The sequence below is a fragment of the Jaculus jaculus genome, chromosome 13 (assembly GCF_020740685.1).
Source record: "Jaculus jaculus isolate mJacJac1 chromosome 13, mJacJac1.mat.Y.cur, whole genome shotgun sequence".
Taxonomy (NCBI): Eukaryota; Metazoa; Chordata; class Mammalia; order Rodentia; family Dipodidae; genus Jaculus; species Jaculus jaculus.
Genome location: NC_059114.1, coordinates 23,754,543 through 23,780,970, shown reverse-complemented (window position 1 = coordinate 23,780,970; position 26,428 = coordinate 23,754,543). Strand labels below are relative to the sequence as shown.

General features: G+C 42.7%; 2 protein-coding genes across 3 annotated transcripts in view; one reads left to right on the top strand and one right to left on the bottom strand.

The window, feature by feature from the left end:
• Naa25 (N-alpha-acetyltransferase 25, NatB auxiliary subunit) overlaps positions 1–7,135 on the top strand; it is a 75,731-nt gene extending 68,596 nt beyond the window's left edge. The window contains exons 22-24 of the mRNA XM_045132636.1: positions 694–804; positions 2,736–2,882; positions 5,973–7,135. Coding sequence (XP_044988571.1) covers positions 694–804; positions 2,736–2,882; positions 5,973–6,095 — 381 coding nt within the window. The 3' untranslated portion in view covers positions 6,096–7,135. The remainder of the gene's footprint in view (positions 1–693; positions 805–2,735; positions 2,883–5,972) is intronic.
• Positions 7,136–13,208: 6,073 nt separating this feature from the next.
• Erp29 (endoplasmic reticulum protein 29) lies at positions 13,209–23,216 on the bottom strand. 2 transcript variants are annotated; one of them, XM_004670978.2, is made up of 3 exons: positions 22,994–23,206; positions 16,403–16,541; positions 13,209–14,018 (listed from the first exon to the last, which is right to left on the bottom strand). In XM_004670978.2, exons 1-3 carry the CDS (start codon positions 23,120–23,122, stop codon positions 13,516–13,518), a joined length of 771 nt encoding a protein of 256 aa, XP_004671035.1. In that variant the 5' UTR covers positions 23,123–23,206; the 3' UTR covers positions 13,209–13,515. The 2 variants fall into 2 exon arrangements, with proteins under 2 accessions (XP_004671035.1, XP_004671036.1); XM_004670979.2 differs by lacking the exon at positions 16,403–16,541 and having other exon boundaries at positions 13,862–14,018; positions 22,994–23,216.
• Between the last annotated feature and the right edge of the window lie 3,212 nt (positions 23,217–26,428).

Below are 26,428 nucleotides of genomic sequence, written 5' to 3'. Positions count from 1 at the left end.
GTGAATTCTCACTTCTTCAGGAAAGTAAAAGGAAAAATATGTGGATAGTAAATTTTTAGCCTGGAGAATTAGAAGTATAGATAAGAGTGTGTTACATTATTCTGAGCAGATGAAGGCCTGTGAACAACACCTGAGATAATAGCTTAAAGGGAAAACGATTTATATTGGCTCACAGTTTTGAAAGTTTTAGCCCTCGATGGCTTGCTCCATTGCTATTACCTCTGCACGGCAGAACAATGTTTTGGTGGCAGAGTGTGTGGTAGAGCAGGCTTCTTTCTCCATGGGGGCTGGGACAGGATACACTCTTCAAAGCTGTGTTCCTAATGACCTTCTTTTAAACAAATCCAACCTCCTAGTTTCCATCACCTCACACAAACACTATCAGAGTATGAACCCATCGGTGAATTAAAGTCCATTGATAAAAGGCCTCATCGTTTAGTCTCCTTTTAACACCACAAGCTGGAGACCAAGCCTTTAGTACATGAACCTTTTTGGAGAAACATTTCATCTCCAAACATGGATCAATCAGTCAATGTGTGATTTCAGAAATGGGGATGGAGACTTGGAAGAAAAATTGATAGGATTTTTTATAGAACTGCTAGTTAGATTTTTTCTTTTTAATTCTTTCCTGTAATTTCTGACACATGTTTCATGTATTATTCATTTATCAATCTGAAAATTTTCTTCTTTCAGACTATTTCTATTATCCTTTGGGTCTCCAGTTACTGTGAGAGTGTCCTGCGACCATACAAAATAAATATACAGAAAAAGAAAAAGAAGAAAAAAGAAACTAGCATCATGATGGTAATTACAGAAAAATAGAACTAATAGTCTGTTCACATGCTGATTTTGTTTTGTTTTGTTTTTTCCAAGGTAGGGTTTCTCTACAGCTCAGGCTGACCTGGAATTCACTATGTAGTCTCAGAGAGAACTCACAGAGAAAGGCGTGTATCACAATGCCAGGCACTGCTTTTCCTTATACAATTCTGTGTGCTGTTATGAAGACTGACCCCTGACCCCCTAAACTTTGGCTCAAGTTACTGTGGCAGCCAAAGCATGGTGGCAGAAAAGGGATGAATGCTGGTGCTCACCTTGCTGTCTCTTATTCTCAGACCCCAGCTCGTGAATGCTATCAGCCACAGCTAGGGTGGATCTTCTCACCTCAGTTAACCTTATCTAGAAAATCTGTCCCAGACACTCCCAGAGGATTATCTTCTAGGTGGTTATGTAGACCAAGTAAAAGTGAACTTCTGGCATAAAGGCATCCCCAAAGATCCTTGCCTGGGTTACTTGTGTTCCCATTGGGCTTAATTTGCTTTCTGCCTTGTTTGTGAACCTTTTAAAGAACAGTAAGACTTATGATACATATCACAGAATGAGGGTGTTGTAAAAACCATGTACCTGTGCAATTATGTCCTCTACTAAGGTTTATGTTTCAAGTTTTGTTGGTTATTCTAGTTGCCCATTGTATGCTTTTTTAAAACCTTTTTCAAAGTATTACAATTCTAGATCCTAGATCTGATATGGCTTTTTTCTCTTTACCTTTTCTTAATCTAGAATGCTTCCTTAATATTTTGTTCTTATAACATCAAAATGTATCTAATATCTGCTAGGGTAAGTTCCCTTTTACTACTTTCCCCCTGAATTTCTTTTTCCAAGATAGGGTCTTGCTCTAGCCCAGGCTGACCTGGAATTCATTATGTAGTGTCAGGGTGGCCTTGAACTCACAGCAATGCACCTACTTCTTGCCTTCCAAGTTCTGGGATTAAAGGCGTGTGCCACCACACCTGGCTTTCCCCTTGAATTTCTTTACTGGCTAGAGCACTTGCCCTGCATAAGCAAGGCCCTAATTTAATCCCTAACACCAAAAACAAAAGGAAAAGCCATAAACCAAAGCTGGGAAGATGGGCTTAGTGGTTAAAGTTGCTTGCTTGCAAAGCCTGCTGGCCCAGATTCAATTCCCAAGGCAGACACAAAATGTGGTGCAAGCCGAGCTTGGTGGCACATGCCTTTAATCCCAGCACTTGGGAGGCAGAGGTAAGAGGATCACATGAGTTCGAGGCCACCCTGAGACTCCATAGTGAATTCCAGGTCAGCCTGGGCTACAGTGAGAACCTATCTTAAAAAAAAAAAAAGTATGCCGGGCGTGGTGGCGCACGCCTTTAATCCCAGCACTCGGGAGGCAGAGGTAGAAGGATTGCCATGAGTTCCAGGCCACCCTGAGACTACAGAGTTAATTCCAGGTCAGCCTGGACCAGAGTGAGACCCTACCTTGAAAAACCAAAAAAAAAAAAAAGTGATGCAAGTGTTTGGTGTTCATTTGCACTGGCATTACCAAGAGGCCTTATTGTATGTGCAAACACATACACACAAATGCAAATAAGTAAAATAAATTCTCTCAAAAAACTTAAACTATCTCTGATAAGTTGGCTGAGACTATCTTAATATCCCAAACTTAGCCAGGCGTGGTGGCGTACGCCTTTTATCCCAGTACTCGGGAGGCAGAGATAGGAGGATTGCCATGAGTTGGAGGCCACCCTGAGACTACATAGTGAATTCCAAGTCAGCCTGAGCCTGAGCTAGAGTGAGACCCTACCTCAAAAAACAACAACAAAAAACTGTCTATCTCTGTTACTAGCATTAAGCAATGGTGTGCCGTGAAATTAATATAGTTTACATATGCATAGGAAGTGATTGATAATTTTCAAAATATTTTTTGCTCTTTTTAATCCCAGCCCTCTGTGTTCACCTGTTTCCAAGACTATGTTACTGGACTTCAGACATTAATTTCCAATGTTGTGGATCATATTAAAGGACTTGAAGCACATCTAATTGCACTTAAACTTGAAGAACTTATTTTAGAAGATACTTCTTTCTCTCTGGTAAGAGATTATAGGAAATTAGCAGTGTTTATTCATATGACAAGGCGAAGTTAATTTTCATTTCATCATTCACTCCTAATAAGAGTTCTGGAAAGAAGTTTTGAATCTTGTAACCACCATGTATTTTTTAGCACATTTCTTTACTATGAGAACTACTGACATTATGATGAATTTGGTTCCTGTTTTGAGAAGAAACCAGCTATCGTTCTCAGATCTGAGATAATATCTTTGAGGACAATATTCTTCCTTGCCAACCCAGCAGTTAACATTTTGAAAAGAAAAATGCCAGATAGCATAAATATCACTAATAAACTATGTTAGAGCAGTCCAAGCAGGAAGACCACCTGAGGGCAGCCATTACCCTTGCCCTTGACCTATACTTGGACCTTTTTAGGGGAAGGAATACATGAAGTCTTGGTTGTCATACCAGTAATAAAATATTGCAAGCCCCTCCTTTGTAAAGCTTGCATATCTCATCACTTTGAATAATGTGCCAGCTGTGGACAGTCTCTCCCAAGACCTAATTAAAGTAAGTAGGACTGAATAGTGGTACAAGCCTGTAATCTTAGCACTAAGGAGAGAGCCAAGAGGAGCACCACACCACAAATTTTGAGTTGAACTGGTCTTCATAGCAAGTTTAGGCCAGCAAGGGCTACATAATGAGACCCTATCACAGTAGCAACAGACCACCAAGAAATAATCACATTGAAATGAATGTCAAAAAGACAAATGAGAAGAATGTTTGAAGATTAGCAAGTTTTTGCCAGACTAACAAGAAATAATGCCAAGTAGACAGAGGCCAGTAGAAAGTACAGAAGCAGGAAAGTGAGTTTATGGGGAAGAACTATCACAGAAACTACTAATGTCAGGAATGTTGAGTGGTTTTTGTTAAGTTTTGATGGTTGGGGAGGAAGCTCAGTCAATAAAATGCTTGCCTTTCACAAGCTTGAGGGACACTTTGATTCTTAGTACTAGTCAGGCACACCTGTAATCCCACCTCTGGGGAGGTAGACAGGAGAGGAGGATCCCTGGGGCTTACTGGCCAGTGATATTGGCCTAATAGGTATGCTCCAGACCAGACAGAGACCTTGTCTCAAAAAGATTAATGCATATCTTAGGAGTCCTGAGGTTGTTCTCTCGTCTCCACATACCCCTCCCCCCATGCACAGGTGGTTTTTTTTGTTGTTTTTTTTTTTTTTTTTTTTTCTGTTAAGGTCAGTCTGCTTCTTGAAATAAGGAATCAGAATTCTCATTTCTCATTGTGCCACCTTGTGCATCTGGCTTTATGTGGTACCAGAGTACTAATCCTGTGTCCTTTGGCTTTGAAGGCAAGCTCCTTAACTCTAAGCCATCTCTGCAACCCTGTTAGAATGTTTTGATTATAATGTCCATAAAAAAAGTTTTGCTGGGGAAAAAAAAAAAAGTTTTGCTGGGCTGGAGAGATGGCTCAGCAATTCAGGTACTTGCCTGGAAAGCCAAAGGACCCAGGTTCAATTCCCCAGGACCCACGAAAGCCAGATATACAAGGTAGCTCATGTATTTGCAGTTCATTTGCAACAGCTAGAGGCCTCTGGCCCATCCCATTCATTTCCCCCTCTTCTCTCCCCTGTCCTTTTTTTCCTCTCAAATGAATAATTTTTTAAAAAGTATTAATTTTTTTTTTTTTTTTTTGCCATATTCAGTATAGACCCAACTTCTTTTCACACCCAGACAACCTCTCCCTCTACCCCCTGAGGTAGGGTCTCCAGCTCAGGCTGACCTGGAATTCACTATGTAGTCTCAGGGTGGTCTTGAACTCATGGCAGTCTACCTACCTCTGCCTCATGAGTACTGGGATTAAAGGCTGTGGCACCAGGCCCAGCTACCCAGACACTTTCATGGGTTTAACAAGTGGTTTTATTACCTTTGGAAGGGAACCAGCTGTATTGTTTGCACATACTATTTAATAAAGTGTAATTGTATATGTCTTCCTGTAGACACATTTCTCAAGCAGGTAATATCTGATGTAGCAGTGTTACTGGGTCAGAAAGTGAGACATGCTTTCATTTGTAATTCTAGACTCGGCAATACTGTCAACTTCATGTAAACCTACTCAGTCCTTACTAGTCCTTTTTTTTTTACGTTTAAACACTCCCTCACACCCCATCTCTTTGTGTTCTCTGCACAGAGATCACAAAAGTCTGAGAGTCAGGTGTGGTGGCTCATACCTGTGATACTAGCACTCAAGAGGCTGAGATAAGGGATCAAAGCCAACCTGCTCGACATGGTAAATTTGAGACAGCCTGGGTTTCATGAGACCCTACCTCACAAAATAACAACAAAAAAGAAAAAGAAAGCTCTAATTTTTTATTGTCTCTTGCACCTGTGGACTTTGTAATTTAGAGGATAATTTGTTGCTGTTACAACTGTAAAATTAGTAATTTCTGATTTATTTTTCTGATTTAAATAAATTTGGAAATCTCAGATTTTATACTTGTTCCAATTTGTAACAAAGTCATAATGATTTCATGTTAAAACTACTTACTAAATTTTTCTGGGCTAGTAAGATGCCTTGGTGGTTAAAGGCTTTATTTGCAAAGCCTGATGGCCCCGGTTCATTTCCCTAGTACTCCCACAAAGACAGATGGACAATATGGCATTTGTATCTGGAGTTTGTATCAGCAAGAGGTTCTGGTGTGCCCGTTCTCATCTCTCCTTCCCTTTCTCTCTTTCTAACAAATATATTTTGAAATTATTCCATTTTTCTTGGTTCAAAGCTAGTCATCAGATCAAGTATGGTGGTGCATAACTCTACCAGCCCTCAGGAAGTTAAAGGAGGAGAATCCTGAGGCCAGTTTGTGTTACTTTTCTACATTATATATCTTATAGCAAAAGGTACTTGGTAAAATAATGATGCTGAAGCAACATTCTGTGAAAAATGACATGGGAAAATAACAGGTGCTGTGGGTTTAGGCTTCTTTGCATTTTATGACATTTAAAATCATCTACTTGTCCTGATGGTGCTTACCATGAGGTGATGGAAGTTTAATCTGAGGAATTTAACCTGGGTGAATGTTTTGAGCAAACAACCAATTTTTGTCCCCTTTGTAGGAAGAGAAAAAATTTTCAAAGACTGTGCAGGGGAAGGTGCAGAGCAGTTACCTGCATTCACTTCTGGAAATGGGAGAGCTGCTGAAAAAAAGACTGGAGACCACAAAGAAACTAAAAATTTAAGGATGTGTGCACCACATGCACCACTGACTCTTGACCATCTTCCCAGGCAGAAGCAGCATCTGGTTGACCATCATTGTAATCCAGAACTTCCTCATAAAATGCATGAAGGACTTTGATCGTGAATTATTTTTTTGAGGTATTAAATATAAACAATTGATTAAATTATTGTATATAAAGCAGAAGCAGGACCTTTGTCTGGGTTTGACCACTTTTATACATGTTCATATGCAAATAGCAGCAACAAGAGAACCCACTTCCCTCCTATCACCAGAAGCATCTGGGATGGGTGTTTCTGTACAAGCAGCAATAGAAATTAACTGTAAAGTCTTGACCTTGGAGCAGCTGAATTGCCCTCTCGTCAGGGCAGTAGGAGTTTTGGTATGGTTCTTGAGCCATAAGAGACAGAAAGATGCAAATGTGGACATGACTGGGAGTGGGGTCCTTTCTACTATAGCAGGTGCTTCATTGTGAGGCCTCCACAGCTGTGTGGTCCCCACAGAACCAAGTCTGTAGACCAAAAGGTCTCAGGTGAAATTTGGCATAAGCACATGCCACTGCAGGGCACCATGTATGACTCAGGCGCTCAGCTTTTGGCTTCCTTGTCCTGCTAGCCAAGACATACCCATCCTAGCTCCTGTGCGGGTTAGGGTTGTATTTAAGTGATATAGATAGACCACCTGATTTGTAAGTCTGCTGAGAGCTACCTTGCTGTTGTTGGTTATATGGCAAAATGGGAATGACTGTTGTCAAGAGAGGTGTACATATTTTACACAGGCAACTCTGATGCTTATTTCATCTGTTTTGTGAAATCATATGCTGCAGTAATTCAAGGAAGGAGTTTGTATATTATGAGTTTGACCTAGATTTTAAATTTTGGGTTGGCAAGAAAAGTTATCCAATGACTCTGATGTTCAGTCTACTTTCTTTAAACTTAAGAATTCTGGTAATATGGTTTCTACTTTGTTCACCTTGAGCTTTCCTTCCCAAGACTGTAATAGGTTGATCTTGCTTTTGAATATGTTACAGTTTTTTTGATAATTTTTTTTTTTGTGTGTGTGTGTTTGTGTTTGAATCCCTGTTTCTGTTCTCAGTCTTTTGTTACCTAAATACAATTCTAGAGTTAGTAATTCTGGGAGAGTGAAGACATTAATTTGATGAGCAACTTTAAGCATCTGATGGTGGGTTGGTCGTTAGACCTTACGGATCTATTCCTTCACACTGCTCTAGTGAAATGTGGTACTAAAAACCAACCAAAGCCAGGCGTGGTGGTGCACACCTTTAATCCCAGACAGAGATCGGAGGATCACTGTGAGTTTGAGGTCAGTGTGAGACTACATAGTGAATTCCAGGTTAGCCTAGACTAGAGCGAGACTGTACCTCAAAAAAAAAAAAAAAAAAAAAAAAAAAAAAAAAAAAAAAAAAAAACCAAAACAAATAAAACCAAAAGAGAGATGTAAAAAATCTCTGTGTGCAAAGTTTATATTTGTCCATCTGGACTGTTTTTAGTTTCACAATTTGATATAGTGGTAACAGTTTAAGCTTCCAAGGACATTTTTAGAAATTCCTACAATACCTGTTTAAAGTAACACTTCCAAAACTTTTTGAGGCAAGGTCTCGCCATAGCCAAGATTGGCCTTGAATTCAAAAGTTCTTCCCACCTCAGTCTCACAAGTGCTGGAATTATAGGCTTCAGCCACCACACCTGGATTCAAAATATTTTTGATATAAAATGGTAGCCACAGTATCACACACCCCATCTTAAAAGGAGGAACAGTCTTGAAGAGGAACTGATGTTCTGATTGATCCTGAATTGCCTTCAACATCAACATATAATTTTATATAACTCTGGCCCATTGTTGGAATTTTGTGTGCGTGCAGAGGTAGTATGTATGGTATATGTTCTTGGAATATCCAAAAATGTGGTGTACATAGAAATGGAAATAATCTTTGAATCAGCTCTCTCAACCAACCATGATCAATCTGCAAGGTTTATGCCCTGTGGGCTGGTGCTGGTCCTCAGTGCCAGCACATGACTAATGGTCTGCCCACCCAGTCTTCTGCCCCACGGTATCTGGAACCTTTATTGGTTTTACTGACAAATAATGTTATGTTGGAGTTATACTTCATTTGTTACTTGCTGATTTTACTACTAAATGTAGCATTTCAATTAGATCTAATTCTCACATTTTGAGATACTTTTGAAAAGAATGAAATGAAATGGCCAATATCTTTTACCAATCTGTTCTTTTGGAAACTGTCATGCACTATAAATTATGTACAGTTAAAATATATATATATATTCTTACACGAGTAAAAAGTACCCTTTCCCAGCAATCATATGTCATTGATATATGAAGAGAATGCCCCAGTAACCCGTTGCTGCTGCTGTTGTTTTGGTTTGTATGGGGTTTTGTTTTTGTGTGGTACATTGGTATTTAAAAAAAAAAAAAAAAGGAGAGAAAAAAAACATGATTATTGTTTACAGACTGAAAATTTATTGCTTTTTATACTACTGAGATCCTAAGTTAAAACTTTCCAAAGCAAACACTTGCTTTAAATCATTTATCTGATGTGGATAAAAGGTAGAGAAATTTTTGGTGTTCTCCACATATTGGAAAATGTACAGCTGCCTAGTTGTGTTGCCCATGAATTTTGTATATTTTCATAATTTTAATTGTTAAAAATTGCATTATATTTTGCAGTTACCATGTTCAATCTGCATTTGTCTTTCATTTTCACTTTTAATATGAAAAGGGTTTTCAGTTTATCTACAGGCTTATAGTTGAAACTCTTCCTACTTACTTGATGTGATTTACTAATATGGGAAGTCTTCTACTCTTCTTTAGAATTAAGGTAAGCCTAGGAAGTCTGCTTTAAACTGAACGAGTTAATTTTTATAAACTTTCAAGTTGGCATTTCTTTCTAATTCTTTCTTTTTAATATATTTTATTTTTATTTATTTGAGAGAGGGAAAGGCACAGGGTGAGAGAGAGAAGAGAGAGAGAGAAAATGGGTGTGCCAGGGCCTCGAGCCACCACAAACGAACTCGAGGCATGTGCCACCTGTGTATCTGGCTTACGTGGGTCCTGGGCAATCAAATCAAGGTCCTTTAGCTTTGCAGGCAAATGCCTTGACTGCCAAGCCATCTCTCCAGCCCTCTTCTTGTTTTTTTGCGGTAGAGTCTCTAGACCAAGACTGACCTGGAATTCACTATGTAGACTCAGATTTGTCTTAAACTTACAGCAATCCTCCTACCTCTGCCTCTTGAGTGGTGTGGACCACCACGCTTGGCTTTTCATTTTTGTTCAGAATCTTAGAAGAAGCTGTAATTGGGTAAAAGGTGTAACATCTTAATTTTATTTAAGAATGTAAATTTTTATGAGCTGGAGAGATGGCTTAGCGGTCAAAGGTACTTGCTTGCAAAGCCTGCCAGTCTCAGTTCAGTTCCCTAACCTCCCACATAAAGCCAGATGCAAAATGAAGCATTTTGTCATCTGGCATTTGTTTATAGTAGATACCCTAGTGTATCTACACAAATGTACAAATTAAAATCAAAATTAGGACCAGGTATGGTGGTATGTGCATTTAATCCCAGAGGCAGAGGTAGGATTTCTGAGTTCAGGGCCAACGTGAGACATATGTATGTAGTTAATTCTAAGTCACCTGGGCTACAGAATCGAAAAACAAACAAAGTAAATGCAAGAAGAAATCATTTTAAATTTTCACTAGATATGGTGGTACATGATTGTAGTTTCAGCACATTGGGAGGTGAAGGCAAGAGGGTCAGGTTATCCTTGGCAGTAGACTTAAGTTTGTGGCAAGCTGGGCCACAAGAGACTTTTTGTTTTGTTTTGTTTTTTCGAGGTAGGGTCTCTCTCTAGCCTAGGCTAACCTCAGGCTGGCCTTGAACTCACACACATCCTCCTACCTCTTTCTTTCAAATGCTGGGATTAAAGGTATGCAACACCATTCATGGCTCATAAGACCTTTTCAATACAAACCAAAACAATAAAAGCATTATTTTTGTTTTTGATTGAAAATTTATACCTTGCTTACTCTTATAAACTTGTATACCTGCTTTCTAAGTTTAGTCTTTACTTATAAATAGACTCTATACTTAGAGGCTATGAGATGGGGAATAGTTAGTAAAATTAAAGGTTAGTTTGTAGTTATATCCTGTTTAACATAGTGAGTTTGGGATGCCATAACAGATTTCTAGAGGTTTATCTCAAGACTTAAGTCATGAGGCTCCCCTCAGATGTTGGTGACCCTGGACATGAATGATGAAGACATAACAAGTTATGAAGGTCTCAGGCAGGAAAGCACAGTGTGCGCTCCAGGAGTGAGAAATGAGGAAGTGGTGAGAGGACCTGAGATTTTATTCTGAATGTAGTGGCAAGTTGCTGGAGGATTTTAGGCAGGCTAACCACCCAAGAATACTTGGATACACAAGCTGACACCTCCTAATCTTTGTCAGACAGGAGCTATTCCTCCTCTTGAGTTTCCTTTCTGCCCCAACGTTCTTGTTTTCCTTTAACTCTGCCTATACCTCCGCTGCTGTGAACTGGTCCTAAAAGATGAGAATTTTTAGGTAACAGGCATATTTCTTAGCAGTGAGTGCAATGTAAAGTACTGCACCAAAGTGACCATAGATTTCAATGACTTGTGGCTTCCCAGTGCTGCTGAGGAGCACAGCTTTCTGAAATACCCAGCTTCTGTATGGCCCAGAAAATACAGACCCAAGTGAAGATGCTAAAACCTAGGAACCCGCTCCCCTTACATTCTTGCTTTTTTTTTTTTTTTTCCCCCAAGGTAGAGTCTTGCTGTAGCCCAGGCTGACCTGGAATTCACTATGTAGTACAGGCTTGCCTCAGCCTTCCAAGTGCTAGTATTGTAGGTGTGCCATCATTATGTGTTTATTGTATTTATTTATTTTGGTTTTTTGAGGTAGGGTTTCACTCTGGCCCAGGCTGACCTGGAATTAACTATGTAGTCTCAGGGTGGCCTTGAACAGCAATCCAACCTCTGCCTCCTGAGTGCTGCGATTAAAGGTGTGCACTACCATGCCCACTTTTTTTTTTTTTTAACTTGAGAATATGGGTGTACCAGGGCCTCCAGCCACTACAAACTAACTCCACATGCATGCACCACCACCTTGTGTATCTGGCTTATGTGGGGCCTGGCAAATTGAATTTGGGGTCCTTTGGCTTTGCAGGCAAATGTCTTAACTGCTAAGCCATCTTCTCCAGCCATGTGTATTTATTCTTTATTTTTTTTGTGTGTGTATTTATTCTTGATGGCCACATTGAAATCCCCAGATAATTTCTGCATGAATAATCTCAACACTTTGGTGTTATGAAATTCACTACTTGTAAATTCCAGCTATTCTTGGTACCATTTGAGAAAACTTGCAAGTCCAAGGTCTGTCTACTCCAGGTTATCAGGAATTTTGAAGTCAGTATGTAGCCTTCATTTGAGTTTGAATAGCTGCACCAAACCACAGTGGTGTTAGATGCTAAGAAAGAAGGTATCCATCTGACTTCAGAGTCAATGAAGATAGGAGTTTTTGTGGCAAATGTGAGGTACAAATAAATTTAAACTAGAAACAGAAGGCCCTTTAAAGTTGAGTGTTATTTGATAACAAAAGGTCTATGGCAGCCAAACCTTGCTTAAAGACATGGGTTATACATAACAGTAACCAGTTGTCTATGATATCCCCTTGGATGGACTGCCATTGTTCTTTCTGCTTTTGTCTCATAGAGGATCAAGATGAGACCACAGTACAATGGCTGTGAGGACTCCAATTCCTCTAAAATACCATTCTTAGGAATCAGTCTGGTCTCGATAGCTATATAAAATTAAGCAGCTAAAGCAAATTCAGATGCTTTCCAAAGATTGTCCTGAGACTTTTGATTAAAACTGAAATGAAATGGCAGGAATTTAAATGGTAGATTAGTTTGGGCTCATGCCTATAACCAGGTAGGGTCACTATGAGGCCAGTCTCGACAACAGAGTGAATTCCAAATGGGTCTAGCCTAAAACAAAAAAAATTGCATTTTTATTACCAGCACTTGGGAGGCAGAGGTAGGATCACTGAATTCTAGGCAAGCATTGTCTAGGGTGAAACCCTACTTGGGGATGGGAGAACTGCCATTCTCTCCTCAAATGTAGAGTATGTATACTGGCTAGAGAGAGAATTGGTGTACCAGGGCCTCCAGCCACAGCAAACACACTTCAAATGCGTGAATCACCTTGTATGTATGTGCAAACTTATATGCTTGTGTCATCACCTTGTGCCTCTGGCTTACTTAGTGGGTCCTTACGCTTTGTAGGCTAGTGCCTTAACCTCTAAGCCATCTCTTCAGCCCTATTTTTTTAAAGCCAGGGTCTCATGTACCAGAGGATGGCCTTGAACTTCTGCCTCTACCTCCCTCGTACTGGGATTACAGATTGTTTGCCACCAGGTTTAGCTTTGGTTGACTAAATCCTAAATACTTTTTATATAGTAAAACCCATATTTATTGCATAGACCATGAAAAATATGGCCCATTGTTCCTGGATGCCCGTTCAGTGTGGTTCATAACACTGCACATCTTAGGAAAAAGTGATAGGGAAGACTTTTTTTTCCTTTCCTGTTTCGGTTTTTCAAAGCCCAGTATTAATTTACAGGCTGGCCTCCAGCTCTCAAACTCACAAGAATCATCCTACCTCAGCCTCCTCTGTGGTGGGATTAAAATCATGTGCCAACACACCCAGCTCAGCAGGACATTTTTAACTCAAGTCTGAACACAGCAATGGAAAATAAACAAAGGTTGTGTCTCAATGTTATCAGGTTGGTTTCTCAGGTAAAATGAAGTCCATACCAAATTAAGATACAAAAATTCAAAACAAGCAGGTCATAGGCCAAAGTATTTTTTCTTTTTTTTTTTTTTTTTTTTTGAGGTAGGGTCTCTGTAGCCCAGGCTGACCTGCAATTCACTATGTAGTCTGAGGGTGGTCTCAAACTCAGTGTTCCTCCTACCTCTGCCTCCCAAGTGCTGGGATTAGAGGCGTGTGCCACCACACTTGGCCTGAAGTAGAATTTGAGTAAGAAAACCAATGGCTTCAGGTCCATTTAATCAAAACACTGACACTTTTATTAGTTCAGAATTATACTTGTCAAGGACCTGGGCAGTACCTTCCTCTTTATAGCACCAATTCCTTCTGAGGCGGTATTTCCCTAGCTGTGTAAAGAAGCACTCAAGCTCTCCCCACTAGCTCGAGATGCCTAAGCATGGGGGCATCAGCAACAATGTCCAGGCATTCACAGGGCTCAGGTTTCTGGTTTGATGCCACTTTGTCCATCACCTTTTATCTCACAAAGATCCTCACAGCCAACAGGCAAATTCTCCTCTCCCCACCCCAGGAGACCCCAGAGTTTTCACAGCTCCTCCTTCTCAGCCCCCTTCTTCTGGAAGGCAGTGAGGATGTTCAAGCTCTTCTGGAGCCCCTCCTTCTTCCCATCACTCATCTTGTTCTTTTCTATCAGTTTGGTGAGCCGGCTCATCTCTGATGCTGGGAAGTCCTCACCCTGATCCAAGATCTTCCCCATGATCTTCAGGTATTGCTCTGCCCACTTCTTCTCAGTCTCCTTCACATGTGAGAGGTTGTCTTGCCCCTGTTTCAGAAGGGCATGGCGGGCCTCCATGCTAGAGGCCCTGATAAACTCTCCTGCCAGGGCATCATACACAGGAAGGCAACCAGGCATACCCAGGTAGACTCCATGCCCCTTTAGCCAGCGCTGGATGGCTCCCACCTTAACCTCCCCACTGTATGGGACTGGGTTCTCAAAGTCCCCATCCCGGAAGAGGTAGAAGACTGGGTAGTTCTCTTTGTCTAGCTTGTACTTCTCACTCAGCTCCATGTTCAGCTTGTCACCATAATCTGTGAACAGAAACTAGACATGAGAAGCATGACCACCAGAATATGGCTAAGGAGCCTGAGCAGAGAGGGCTGTGTAGGAGTTAAAACCTGCAGCCTGGCTATACAAACCTTTGAATTCCTCTCCCACTAGCTATGTGGCTTTTGACAAGTCATTTAACATCTCTCAAACACCCTCTTTCTGGAAACACAGGGGCTCTGGAAAATGTTTATGCCCACTATGTGTCAGAAACTATTGTAGGTGCAAGGACCTGTATGAATCAGACTACCACGCTCTCTGACCTCCCCAAGAATTCATGTTCTAAGGGTGACATGAGCGATAATAAAGGAAACATTCGTGTCAAGACCAAACAGAGTAATGTGACTGTGCCTGGGTGAGATAACCTACTTCAAACTTCCCTGTGGAAATGATGTCAGGTGCGGGACCTGAATGCCAAAGAACTCAACAACATGAAACCTGGGAAGGGTATCTCAAGGAAAATGGACTGCAAGTGAAGATGACCTGTGCTGAGATCAACTTTGGGAAAGCCGGTGTGCTGGAGCCTGGAAGCACGGAAGGAGGGGGGGACAGGTGCACACAGTAGGCAGCAACCATAGTCCCTGCTACACAAAGGCTGCTGAGGGGGGGGGGACCTGTGAAGGGAATACGCGTACAGGGCTAGCATATCTACTGTTCAATGTGGTGGCTGCTGTTCTCACTCTTGATGTCTTATACCAAGGGCTAAGAGACAAAGGGTTTCTTACACCTTGGCCAGAAATGCCAAGACCAGTGACTGCAGTCTGGATGGAAGCCTGGACTACAGATTCTTACTCTGCTACTTTTTTCTTTTTTTGAGAGAGAATTGGTATGCCAGGGCTTCTGGCCGATGTAATTTAGCTCCAGAGGCTTGCACCACCTTTTGTGTCTGGCTTATATGGGACCTGCAGAGTGGAACATGGGTCCTTAGGCTCTGCAGGCAAGCACCTTAACTGTTAATCCATCTCTCCAGCCCTCTCTCACTGTTCTCATTTGATTTTTTTTTTTTTTTCTCAAGACAGGGTCTCACTCTGCCCAGGGTGACCTGAAATTCATTCTGCAGCTCCCAGCTGGCCTCTCAAACTCGGCGATCCTTCTACCTTGGCATCTGGAGTGCTGGGATTAAAAGTGTGTGCCATAGTTGGAGAGATGTTTTAGCAGTCAAGGCACTTGCATGTGAAGCCTAAGGACCCAGGCTTGACTCCCCAGAACCCACTTAAGCCAGATGCCCATGGTGGTGCATGCATCTGGAGTTTGTTTGCAGTGGCAATACCTTACTCTCTCTCAAGTAAATAATTTAAAAAAATGTTTTAAAGCCGGGCGTGGTGGCGCACGCCTTTAATCCCAGCACTCAGGAGGCAGAGGTAGGAGGATCGCCGTGAGTTCAAGGCCACCCTGAGACTACAGAGTTAATTCCAGGTCAGCCTGGACATGAGTGAGACCCTACCTCGAAAAACCAAAAAAAATAAAAAGTAAATAAAAAAACAATGTTTTAGAAAGGCATGTGTAACCATACCTAGGGGCAACAGTGCCATAGTACTTCATAGTGATGTCGTGAGGATGAAATATATGACAAACACTTAGGACAGTGGCCTAGTACATAGTGAACATGATGTTAGCTATTAGTGCCAAGGAAACTGACTGGAAGTTGAGCTGGAATTGACCAATTGCTTTATAAAAGTGGGCTAGCTATCTCTATCACAACCATGACCAGGAAGATCCCAGTTTATTAGGGCATAGAGCCATCCTGGCTTGGAGGACACAGAGATAAACTTGCTGCACCTGGAACAATGGGAGGAGTTCTGAATGAGCCACTCATTCCACAGGGCCTGAGAAGTTGCCTGAGCAACAGTCTAAGTGGAGATCATACATTTTGCTTCCCAAGAAGATAAAAGTCAATGTCTGTGCTGATCTTCACAGGCTGTAAATCATGAAATGTCAGACTATTAGCAATAAAGTTTCCTTTGCAGCTTAAAGCTGCCCGTAGATTAGCAGTAGCACTTATGCATTCAAATATCAAAGCGAAAACTCAACAGTTGTGTTATAAAAGCTGAAATGAGGACAGGAGGGGACATGGCACCCTTTTTGCCAAGAAAGAGTTCAAAGTTCTCTTAGCAGGTTTAATGTCAGACAGGTGGAGTACAGGGAGAAGGGGATTTCTTCCCTTCAGGTAGGCTGAAGTTCCAAGGACTCACAATCTACTCAGGCTAAGCATGCTGTGGGCACCAGATTTCTGGATAGACCATGCACCTATTTACTCCTCAGTAGTTGCTCAGAGGGAAAGGTGCTGGGTATTCCCCCTCTAGACAGAAAAATAATGCCTAGCTTCCTCCCTCTCAGCCCTCCCCATTTGTCCTAGACTTGACCATACCTGAGATCCCCACCTCTGCCACCAAGAGATCATCGCTGGAGGCCGAGTTTTCAGCCAGACGCTTGAACTCATCCTGCTTCTCACCGTAGGGGTACTGGGTGTCGAACTTCACCAAGACGAACTTGCTTTTAGGAATGACCTGAGGGTGTATAGAGCTGAGCAAATTGGGGTGTTCCAGAGACCTTTAGGGCTAACTCCCCTTCCCAAGGGGCCCCTGTTTAAGAAAGAGTGGAGCCAGACACCTTTAATCCCAGCACTAGGGAGGCTGAGGTAGGAGGATCTATCTACTCATTTACTTAGCAGTGTAGGGTCTGTCTGCTATGTGCTAAACACTGAGTACACCAACCAAAAGAAGATGTAGGTAAACATAGCTAAGGCCTTCTACTATAGTGTGTCTTTTTTTTTTTTTTTTTTTAAGGTACAGTTTCACTCTAGCCAGGTTGACCAGGAATTCACTATGGAGTGCTGGGACTGAAGTCCTGAGCCACCACACCCAGCTTAGTGTCCTTTTCAATAAGGCCAAGGAATCCTTAGCATATACTCCTTTGTCCTGTCATGCCTGTTACCCCCAGGCAGTCTTTTTCAAACACAGAAATCTGACAAAAGAGAACAGTTATCTAAAAAAACCCAGTTGGGCTGGAGAGATGACTTTGTGCTTAAGGCATTTGCATGTGAAGCCAAAGGACCTAGGTTCTATTCCCCAGTACCCATGTAAGCCAGATACACAAGGTGCCATGTTTCTGGAGTTCATTTGCAGCAGCTGGAGGATCTGGCACATCCATTCTCCCCCTGCCCCAAATAAAAAAAAGTTCCTTAAAAAAGAGTTGATTTCCATTCAATATGCTTTGTCTAGAGAGATGTAAAGTTGGTAAGGGAGGCTTGGGTTAATTAATGTCTTTTCCCAAGACCAGAGTTCCCAGTGGCTAGATCTTTGGGTATTAAATATAAAGGGCAGGATATCAGTTGCAGTAAAATTTATATATTCACTATTTAAAGTACAGCTCACATGGGCTTAGTGGTGCATGTTTGTCATCCTGGGAGGCAGACAGGAGAGCAATTACAACTTTGAGGCCAGTCAGGACTACATATTGAGAACCTGTCTAAAGGAAAAGAAAAAAAGCTGAGTTTGATGGCTCATACCTTTAATTCCAGTACACAGGCTGAGGTAAGCACATCGTTATCAACAATGTTTTTTACTATGTCCTCAAAAACCTGCTCATTAAACACGTCCTCCTCAACCTTCTGTACCTACAGGTAGCTATTCTGGTGGAATCAGATGTTATGCAGCCTTCTGATTTCCTTGCCTTGCCTTGCCATGTTTTTGACACTTGTTCATTTTGTAGAATGTGTTAATACTTCATACCTTTTTTTTTCTCTTCCTCCCTCCCTCCTCTTTTCTTCGGGTAGGGAGAGGAGAGCAAAGGTCAGTGTAGCTCAGGCCAGCTCACACGGACCCTCCTTTCAAGTGTAGCGGTTGCAGGTGTGCACTACCACACCTGCCATAGTATTTCACAACAGGTAGATATTTGGGTTGTTTCTGCCTTTCGGATGTGGCTAGCACTACCCTGAACATTGACATGCATGTTTTGGTTTAAACATCCAAATTCAATTCTCCTGGGCATTCTAGGAATTCTAGGATTCATGGTGATTCTCCAACTTACCAAAGCATCTTTCTGATGGTTTTTCCCCAGTGTACACATTTATGTAATAAGCTACCATTGACCAATAATATTGCCTCCCCTTCCCCCATAATCTTTTTACTTTCCTAATCCAGTTATCTCTACTCTCAGGTATTCATCAAAGTAATCACTGTCCATAATTATGCCGAGCAGCTTAAAACAATTTTTTTCTTAACCAGTATTTGTGTCATTTGGGTTTTTTGTTGTTGTTGTTGTTGGTTTTTTTGTTTTTCAAGGTAGGGTCTTACTCTAGTCCAGGGTGACCTGTAATTCACTATGGAGTCTCAGGGTGGCCTCGAACTCACAGTGATCCTCCTACCGCTGCCTCCCAAGTGCTGGGATTAAAGGTATGCGCCACCATGCCCGACTCCACTTGGTTTTTAAGAATACTAACACTGCCTAGAGACATGAAAGACAGAAGCTAGCAAAACAGTTATCTTTAAAAAAATCTGAGCTCTGGGGGCCTAAAAGCAGAGAAACCTTAAAATATAAATCAGATCACATCCCTCTGGTCTAACTGTCCTTGTTTCAGTCAACACACTAGCTTCCATGTGCTCCCTCTGCCTCTAATGCCTGTTCCCCAGTTCTACGTAACTGTCTTTCATTAAAGGCTCAGTGCAGTCATCTTCTTTCAATTAAGAGGGCTCTTCCAACTATCTAGTATTATATCATTTCCCACCCGAGATATTTCCTTCACTGTAGTAATCATTCTCTGAAACCTGTATGTGCTTGTTTTCTGTCCTTTCCATGAATATGCACTTATATGAGTCTAAGGGCCATGGTGATAGAGCCTGTGTTCTGCTCTATCCTTATAGCCCCACAATGTCTGGCATATAACAGACACTGAAAAACATGTGATGAATGAGCAGAAGTCTAACAGTCTTTAGGAAGAGATGTTGCATGCACAGGGCTGGGGAGGGGGAGTGCATTTTAAAAGCACAACACAGGATCCCTATCAAGAGACCTACACCTGCAATAAAGAACACTAGCACCCATTCAGGTACTGTTCTCACTAAGCAAAATTAAGAGCTTTGCCTAACAGGCTAAGGCAGTGTGAAAAAAATTGTTTTTGGTTTCATTTTGGCTGAAAAAGTCTCATGTAGTTTGGGCCGGCCTTGAATTAGCTATGTAGGCCAAGCTGCCCTCAAACTCATAACCTTCCTGACTCAACCTCCCCAGCACTGGGGTTACAGGTGTGTGCTACTGTGCCTGAAATTTTAATTTTTTTTTTTTTTTTTGGTTTTCTGAGGTAGGGTCTCACTCTAGCCCACGCTGTTCTGGAATTCACTATGTAGTCTCAAGGTGGCCTCGAACTCATGGCAATCCTCCTACCTCTGCCTCCTGAGTACTGGGATTAAAGGCATGCGCCACCACACCCAGCTCTGAAATTTTAATTTTTTTTTTTCAAGGTAGATTCTCATTCTAAGCCAAGCTGACGTAGAACTCACTATGTATTTATTTACCCAGGCTGGCCTCTAACTCACAGTGGTCCTCCTACCTCAGCCTCCTGAGAGCTACAATTATAGGCAAGCACCACAACAACAAGCTGGCTGAAATTTTTTTGTTTGAAAGAAGTTGCTAAGAACCCACTATATTAGGCACCATTCTAAGTGAAGAAACAGGGTCTCTTATCAAATGAAACTGACATTCTAGTGATGATTTTAAAAGTTCTTTGGGGGCTGGAGAGATGGATTAGTGGTTAAGGTACCTGCCTGCAAAGCCTAAGGACCTATGTTCAACTCTCCATATTCATGTAAGCTAGACACACAAATGTGAGGCAAGCGCAGGGTTGCACATGTCCACTAGGTGATTCAAGCATTTAGAGTTGGACTACAGTGGCTGAGGCCTGGTGCCAATTCTCTCTTCTCTAAAATAAATAAAGAATTTTATTTTATTTTAGAGGTAGGGTCTCACTCTAGCCCAGGTTGACCTTGATTTCATGATATAGTCTCAGGGTGGCCTCAAATACACAGTGATCCTCCGACCTCTGCCAGCCAAGTGCTGGGATTAAAGGCATGCACCACCACACCTGACAAAAAGTTTTTTGTTTTTTTTTTTAAATGGAAAGCACTGAAAGATGAAGCAGGGAACAAGATTGCTGGACAAAATGCCAGGAAAACCCTTATCAGATATAGTGGCAGAGCGCCACTTGCAATGAGACTGAAGGAGACACCTCAGACATGCAACAGAAGTATTTAGTGAACACCTTCTATGTGACAGTGAACCTGCAATGCTATGTGGATGATCAGGAATAAAACAAGGTAACATCTTCCCAAGCATATATTATTCTACCTTAAGAGACCTAAAAGTGGGGGTGGGAGATGGTTCCATGGGTAAAGCGCTTGCTGGGAAAGAACAGGGACCCACTTTTGGGTTGTAAGCACCCATATAATTGCTGGGTGTGGTGGGATACACCTGTATTCCTAGAGCTGGGGAGGTGGGGACAGAAGGGCTTGCTGGCTAGTCCAGCTGAATCAGGGAGCAATTAGTTCAGTAAGAGACAATGTCTCAAAAAATAAGGTAGAGGGCTGGAGAGATGGCTTAGCAATTAAAGTGCATGTTGACAAAGCCAAAGGACCAGGGTTTGATCACCCAGCAATCACAAAGTGGCACATGCATGTGGAGTTCATTTGCAGTGGCTGGGAGCCCTGGTGTGCCCATTTGCTCCCTCAAATAAATAAATATTTTTTAAAAGGGCTGTGGAGAGATGGCTTAGCAGTTAAGGCACTTGCCTATGAAGTCTAAGGACCCAGATTTGATTCCCCAGAACCCACATAATCCAGATACACATAGTGGCACATGCATCTGGAGTTCATTTGCAGTGGCTAGAGGCCCTGGTGTGCCAATTCTCTCTTCTCTCATAAATAAGTAAACAACAACAACAACAAAAAAAAACAATGATTGGCACTAGAAATCAAGAGAAGGGGTCTGAAGATTCAACAAAGAGATTCAACATGAGAAATAATCTATACTTCAAAAACTGGGGAAGAATGTTCCAGTCTTAAGAATAGCTAGTTACTGCAAATGTACTAGTGTATGATGTCTGGTTAAAGGGTGCAGCAAACAGGACAAGGGGAATGTTTAGGAAATGAGAGGAGACAGATGCTGTAGAACTAGCTATCATGTGGAGCCTCAAGGAAGAAACGGGGAGGCCTCTTAAGAGGCTGTTGTAATGACAACCGAGACCACAGCAGTAATCAGTAGTAAAGATGGAGCTTCTCCAACTAATCAAGAAATATTATGCAGAACCAGTGCAGTAGTGCACCTTTAATCCCAGCACTTGGGAGTCAGAGGTAGGAGGATCACTGTGAGTTCAAGGCCACCCTGAGACTCTATAGTGAATTCCAGGACAGCCTGGGCTAGAGTGAAATCCTACCTCGAAAAATCAAAACAAAACACAACAAAAAAGAAATATTATGCAAAATGTCCCTTTCATTTACACTTGGACTGTGATATGACCAGAGAGGTAGCTTTGTAAAAAAGGAATATAAAGAATAGGGTGTGGCTGGAGAGATGGCTTAGCGGTTAAGCGCTTGCCTGTGAAGCCTAAGCACCCCGGTTAGAGGCTCGGTTCCCCAGGTCCCATGTTAGCCAGATGCACAAGGGGGTGCACGCGTCTGGACTTCGTTTGCAGTGGCTGGAAGCCCTGGCGCGCCCATTCTCTCTCTCTCCCTCTATCTGTCTTTCTCTCTGTGTCTGAAATAAATAAACAAATTTTAAAAAAAAGCGTGTGCCACCACACCTGGCTCATGTTTAAAAAAAAAAAAAAAAAAAAAAAGAATAGGGTGATGTGGACTGTCCCCCAGCCAGTGCCGTGCCTACACTTTAATATTTCTAAAATCTTTCCTTGACATAATTTAAGTGCCCAGTCGATGGCAGACAACCTTTTCAAAAATACGACTGTTCAAACCCTTGAGACAGAGGTGTTTTTTTTTTTTGACGTAGGGTCTTACTCTAGCCCAGGCTGAGCTGGAATTCACTCTGTATTCTCAGGGTGGCCTCGAACTCATGACAATCCTACCTCTGCCTCCCGAGTGCTGAGATTAAAGTCGTGCACCACCACACCCAGCTAGTTAGCTCTTATTTTCACTTTCCCACAGTGGGTATAAAACGAGAAAATAAAAGGCCTATCTTTCTCTCTCAACACTTAGTATTCCCTTTTAGAGGAAGAGAGAAGTTGCTCACGGATGGAGATAGATGCATGATGAGGGGGTTGTGTACACAGAAGTGTGCTGCTTTCTGTCTTCAATATTTCCATTGTCGGTTTACCCAGACCTGGATCCAAATTTGGTAAAAAGGGAGCTGGCGGGAATGGCAGTTCTTCTATGCTTTCACCTGATTTTATTTCTTTTCTTTCCAGATCCAAGATGTTCCCTACAAGTGGCTGAAATGCAGCTTATTCTTAATCCTTGCACTTTGCCGGGAGATGCGTAATATCTGAATCCATCTGCAATCCATCCTCTGAGAAGAGGGCTGCAGACGTGCATGCTAATGTGCTGAGTTTCCCCCTCGCCATCCCCACCCCAGCAAGGAGCCAGGCCGTGGTGGACCTCGCCCCGCCCCCTGGGTCTTCCACTTGGGAGTCCAGGATTGGATCTCGCCCCAGGCTGTCTTTTCTCTACGGATAAAGGAGAAGAGGAACTTAGTTTTCTTGACTGCATCATTGCAAAAAAAAAAAAAAAAAAAAAAGCAAGCAAGTACTCGTGCTGTGAAAGCAAGAAGGGAGAAAAGAGGACCCTGTGGCACACGTGCCTGGGGTCACATAGTACTCCGCAGGATGAGGGCAAGTCCAGGGATGGTTCTCCCAAGACCACCTCCTGCCCTCCCCTTGGGCCCCAACGTCCCCCACGAGCGCACGTTCCCATGGGCGCCCAGGCAGCACCTGCGCACAGTCCCCCTTGGCCTTCGTTACCTTGTAGAAAGTGACGGTGTCCAGGGGAAGGGCGCCCTTGGTGTGCAGGCCGTTGCCGCCGTGCGGAGCGGAGAGGAGCAGGAGACCCAGAAGGGGAAGCAGTGGAGAGAGGGAAAGGGCGGCAGCCATGACGCCAGAATCCAGGAAGCGGGAGACGACCAAGCACTCGCCACACGCTCTGAATCAGCAGTCACGTGACGGGGCGGCCCTCGCGCACACGCGCAGTAGTGTAAGGGGCGGGCGGGGGAAGTGGTGTTTGCGCGTGCGCGCACGCTGTGCCCCGCCCCCGCCTGGTGAGGGCGTGGTCACGTGCAGGGTGGGCGGGAGAAATCGCAGCGCGGCGCTGGGCGAGCGCGTGAGGAGAGGCGCGAAGCTCGTGTGTGGAGGCGAGGTGGCCGTCATGTCATTCCTGCCTTTGGTCCTGTTGTAGGTTAGTCAACCCTTAAGGCTGTGCCACTCCCCTCCGCCAGCCTACTGTCAGCCAGTCAGGCAGCTCTTCCTCAGAGGTGGTCAGGCGCACTCAGATGGAGATCACTACGGCCTGCAGAGCCTGCAGAGCCTGCAGAGCCCAGCCGGGCCTCCTCCCGTCGTCGACGAGGTGCCAGTGACCTGCAAAAGCGGGCTTTGGGAAGCTCAGGGCCTACACCTGGTTACCTGTGACCTCGAATCCAGAGAGGTTGAAGAAATTCCCATTGAGTGTCTTGGTTGACGTGTGTGTGTGTGTGTGTGTGTGTGTGTGTGTGTGTGTGTGTGTGTTTTATTTATTTGAGAGAGCAAGAGGGAGAGAGTGCGTGTGTTTGGACATGCCAACGCCTCCTGCTGCTGTAAATGAACTCCAGGTGCATGCTACAGCTGACTTTATGTGGGTACTGGGGAATCGAACCTGGATTGTCATGCTTTGCAAGCTCAGCGCCTTTAAGTGCTGAGCCATCTCTCCAGCCCCAAGTTGCATTGTTTTTTATTTTTAAATTTATTTATTTATTTATTTATTTATATGAGAGCGACTGACACAGAGAGAAAGACAGATAGAGGAAGAGAGAGAGAATGGGCGCGCCAGGGCTTCCAGCCTCTGCAAACGAACTCCAGACGCGTGCGCCCCCTTGTGCATCTGGCTAACGTGGGACCTGGGGAACCGAGCCTCGAACTGGGGTCCTTAGGCTTCACAGGCAAGCGCTTAACCGCTAAGCCATCTCTCCAGCCCTGTTTTTTATTTTTATTTTTTGTTTATTTTCATTTATTTATTTGAGAGCGACAGACAGAAAGAGGCGGTGAGGGAGGGAGAGAGAGAAAATGGGCATGCAAGGGCCTCCAGCCACTGCAAACAAACTCCAGACATATGCGCCACCCCCACATTGTGCATGTGGCTAACGTGGGTCCTGGGGAAATAAGCCTCCAACCGGGGTTCTTAGTCTTCACAGGCAAACACTTAACCTCTAAGCCAACTCTCCAGCCCCCAAGTTCCATTTTTTAAAAAAGAATTTTTTTAAAGCCGGGCGTGGTGGCGCATGCATATAATCCCAGCGCTAGGGAGGCAGAGATAGGAGGATCACCGTGAGTTTGAAGCCACCCTGAGACTCCATAGTGAATTCCAGGTAGAGTGAGACCCTACCTTGAAAAACCAAAACAAATTAAATAAATAAAAGTTTTTTTTTATTATTTATTTATTTGAAGGGGGTGCAGACAGAGAAAATGGGCATGCCACTGCAGACGAACTCCACATGCATGTGCATCTGGCTGATGTGGGTTCTGGGGAGTTGAACCTTGCTTGGTACTTAGGTTTCATAGGCAAGTGAGTTAACTGCTAAGCCATTTCCCCAGCCCCCAACTTCTACTCTTTTTTCTTTCAGTTTTTCGAGGTAGGGTCTTGAAAGGCCAGGCTAACCTGTAATTCACTATGTAATGTCAGGGTAGCATCGAACTCATGGTGATCCTCTGCCTCCTGAATGCTGGCATTAAAGGCTTGCGCCACCATGCCCTGCTGAACTTCTTTTTTTTTTTTTAACTTCTGAACTAACCTAGGAGGTTTCTTTGTTCCTTTAATGTTTGTTTTTCCCAGTACACTCTACTGCAAATTATCTATAAATGAGTCAAAATTTAGTACAATTCCTAACTGCTCTAAATGCCTATTACAGAGAAACAACTTATAGCTTTTGTTCTACAAATGTATTACCCTCATTAAAAAAAAAAAAAAAAAAAAAAGATTTCAGGGCTGGAGAGATGGCTCAGCAGTTAAGGTGATTGCATGCAAACCCGATGGCCTGCGTTCAATTCCCTAATACCCACATAAAGCCAGATACGCAAAGTGGTGCATGTGTCTGGAATTCCTTTGTAATGGCAAGAGTCTCTAGCATGTCCATTTATGTTCTCTCTCTCCTTGCAAATAAATAAATAATTTTAAAAAATGATTTGTTGGGTGTAGTGGCACACGTCTTTAATTCCAGCACTCAGGAAGTAGAGGTAGGAGTATTGCCATAAATTCAAGGTCATGCTGAGATTACATAGTGAATTCTAGGTCAGCCTGAGCTTGAGCAAGACCCTACCTCAAAAAACCAAAATAATAATAATAATAATAATAATAATAATAATACAATAAAATAAAAAAGATTTCACTGTGGAGCCCATGCTGGCTTCAAACTCACCTCCTGCCTCAGCCTCACTGGGATTATAGATGTATACCATCACATTCAGGAAATGTAATAAATTCTTAAAAATTTTTTCCTTGGGTATCATATTAACTATAAGTTGGTTCTTGTGCCAGAATGACTCAGTCACCCTTAATACATTTTCCTATATCAATATCTAGAGAATATTACATTCTACACTGCTTCCTAGTGACTGCCTCTCTAGTAGACAAATAGATGGAGTCCAGTTGACAGGCCTTTACACTGACATACTATGCATGTATACCAAAGTCACTTTATGTTCTCCTAGGAGTCATGCCTACCTCCTTTAAGCCTACCAATTATAACTCTCTGGAAGTGGGCTGTAGAGATGGCTTAGTGGTTAAGGTGCTTGCTTGCAAGCCTGACAGACCAGGTTCAAACCCCCACTATCAATGTAAATCCAGATGCACAAAGTGGCACATCTATCTGGAGTTAATGTGCAGTGGCAAGAGACCCTGGTAGGACCATTCTCTTTCTCCATCTCTCCCCCTACTTTCAAATAATAATATAAATAAATTTTAAAAAATCCTCTTCTGGGGCTAGAGAGATGGCTTAGTGGTTAAGGTACTTGCTTGTGAAGCCTAAGAATTCATGTTCAAATCTCCAGTCCCACATAGCCAGGTGCTCAGTGATGCAAGCATGCAATGTTGCACATGTGCACAAGGGGGCTTACATGTCTGGAGTTCGTTTGCAGCAGCTAAAGGCTGTGGTGTACCCATTTCTTTGTCTCTCTGACTCTCCCTCTCTCTCTCTAAAAAATAAATAATTAAAA

What these genes read in the sequence shown, in the direction of transcription:
- Erp29 (XM_004670978.2), bottom strand. Translation starts at nt 23,122, where the DNA reads ATGGCTGCCGCCCTTTCCCTCTCTCCACTGCTTCCCCTTCTGGGTCTC. An exon ending in ACACCGTCACTTTCTACAAG is followed by an intron (nt 16,542 to 22,993) that starts GTAACGAAGGCC and finishes ATACACCCTCAG; the next exon opens with GTCATTCCTAAAAGCAAGTT. An exon ending in GGCAGAGGTGGGGATCTCAG is followed by an intron (nt 14,019 to 16,402) that starts GTATGGTCAAGT and finishes TTCTGTTCACAG; the next exon opens with ATTATGGTGACAAGCTGAAC.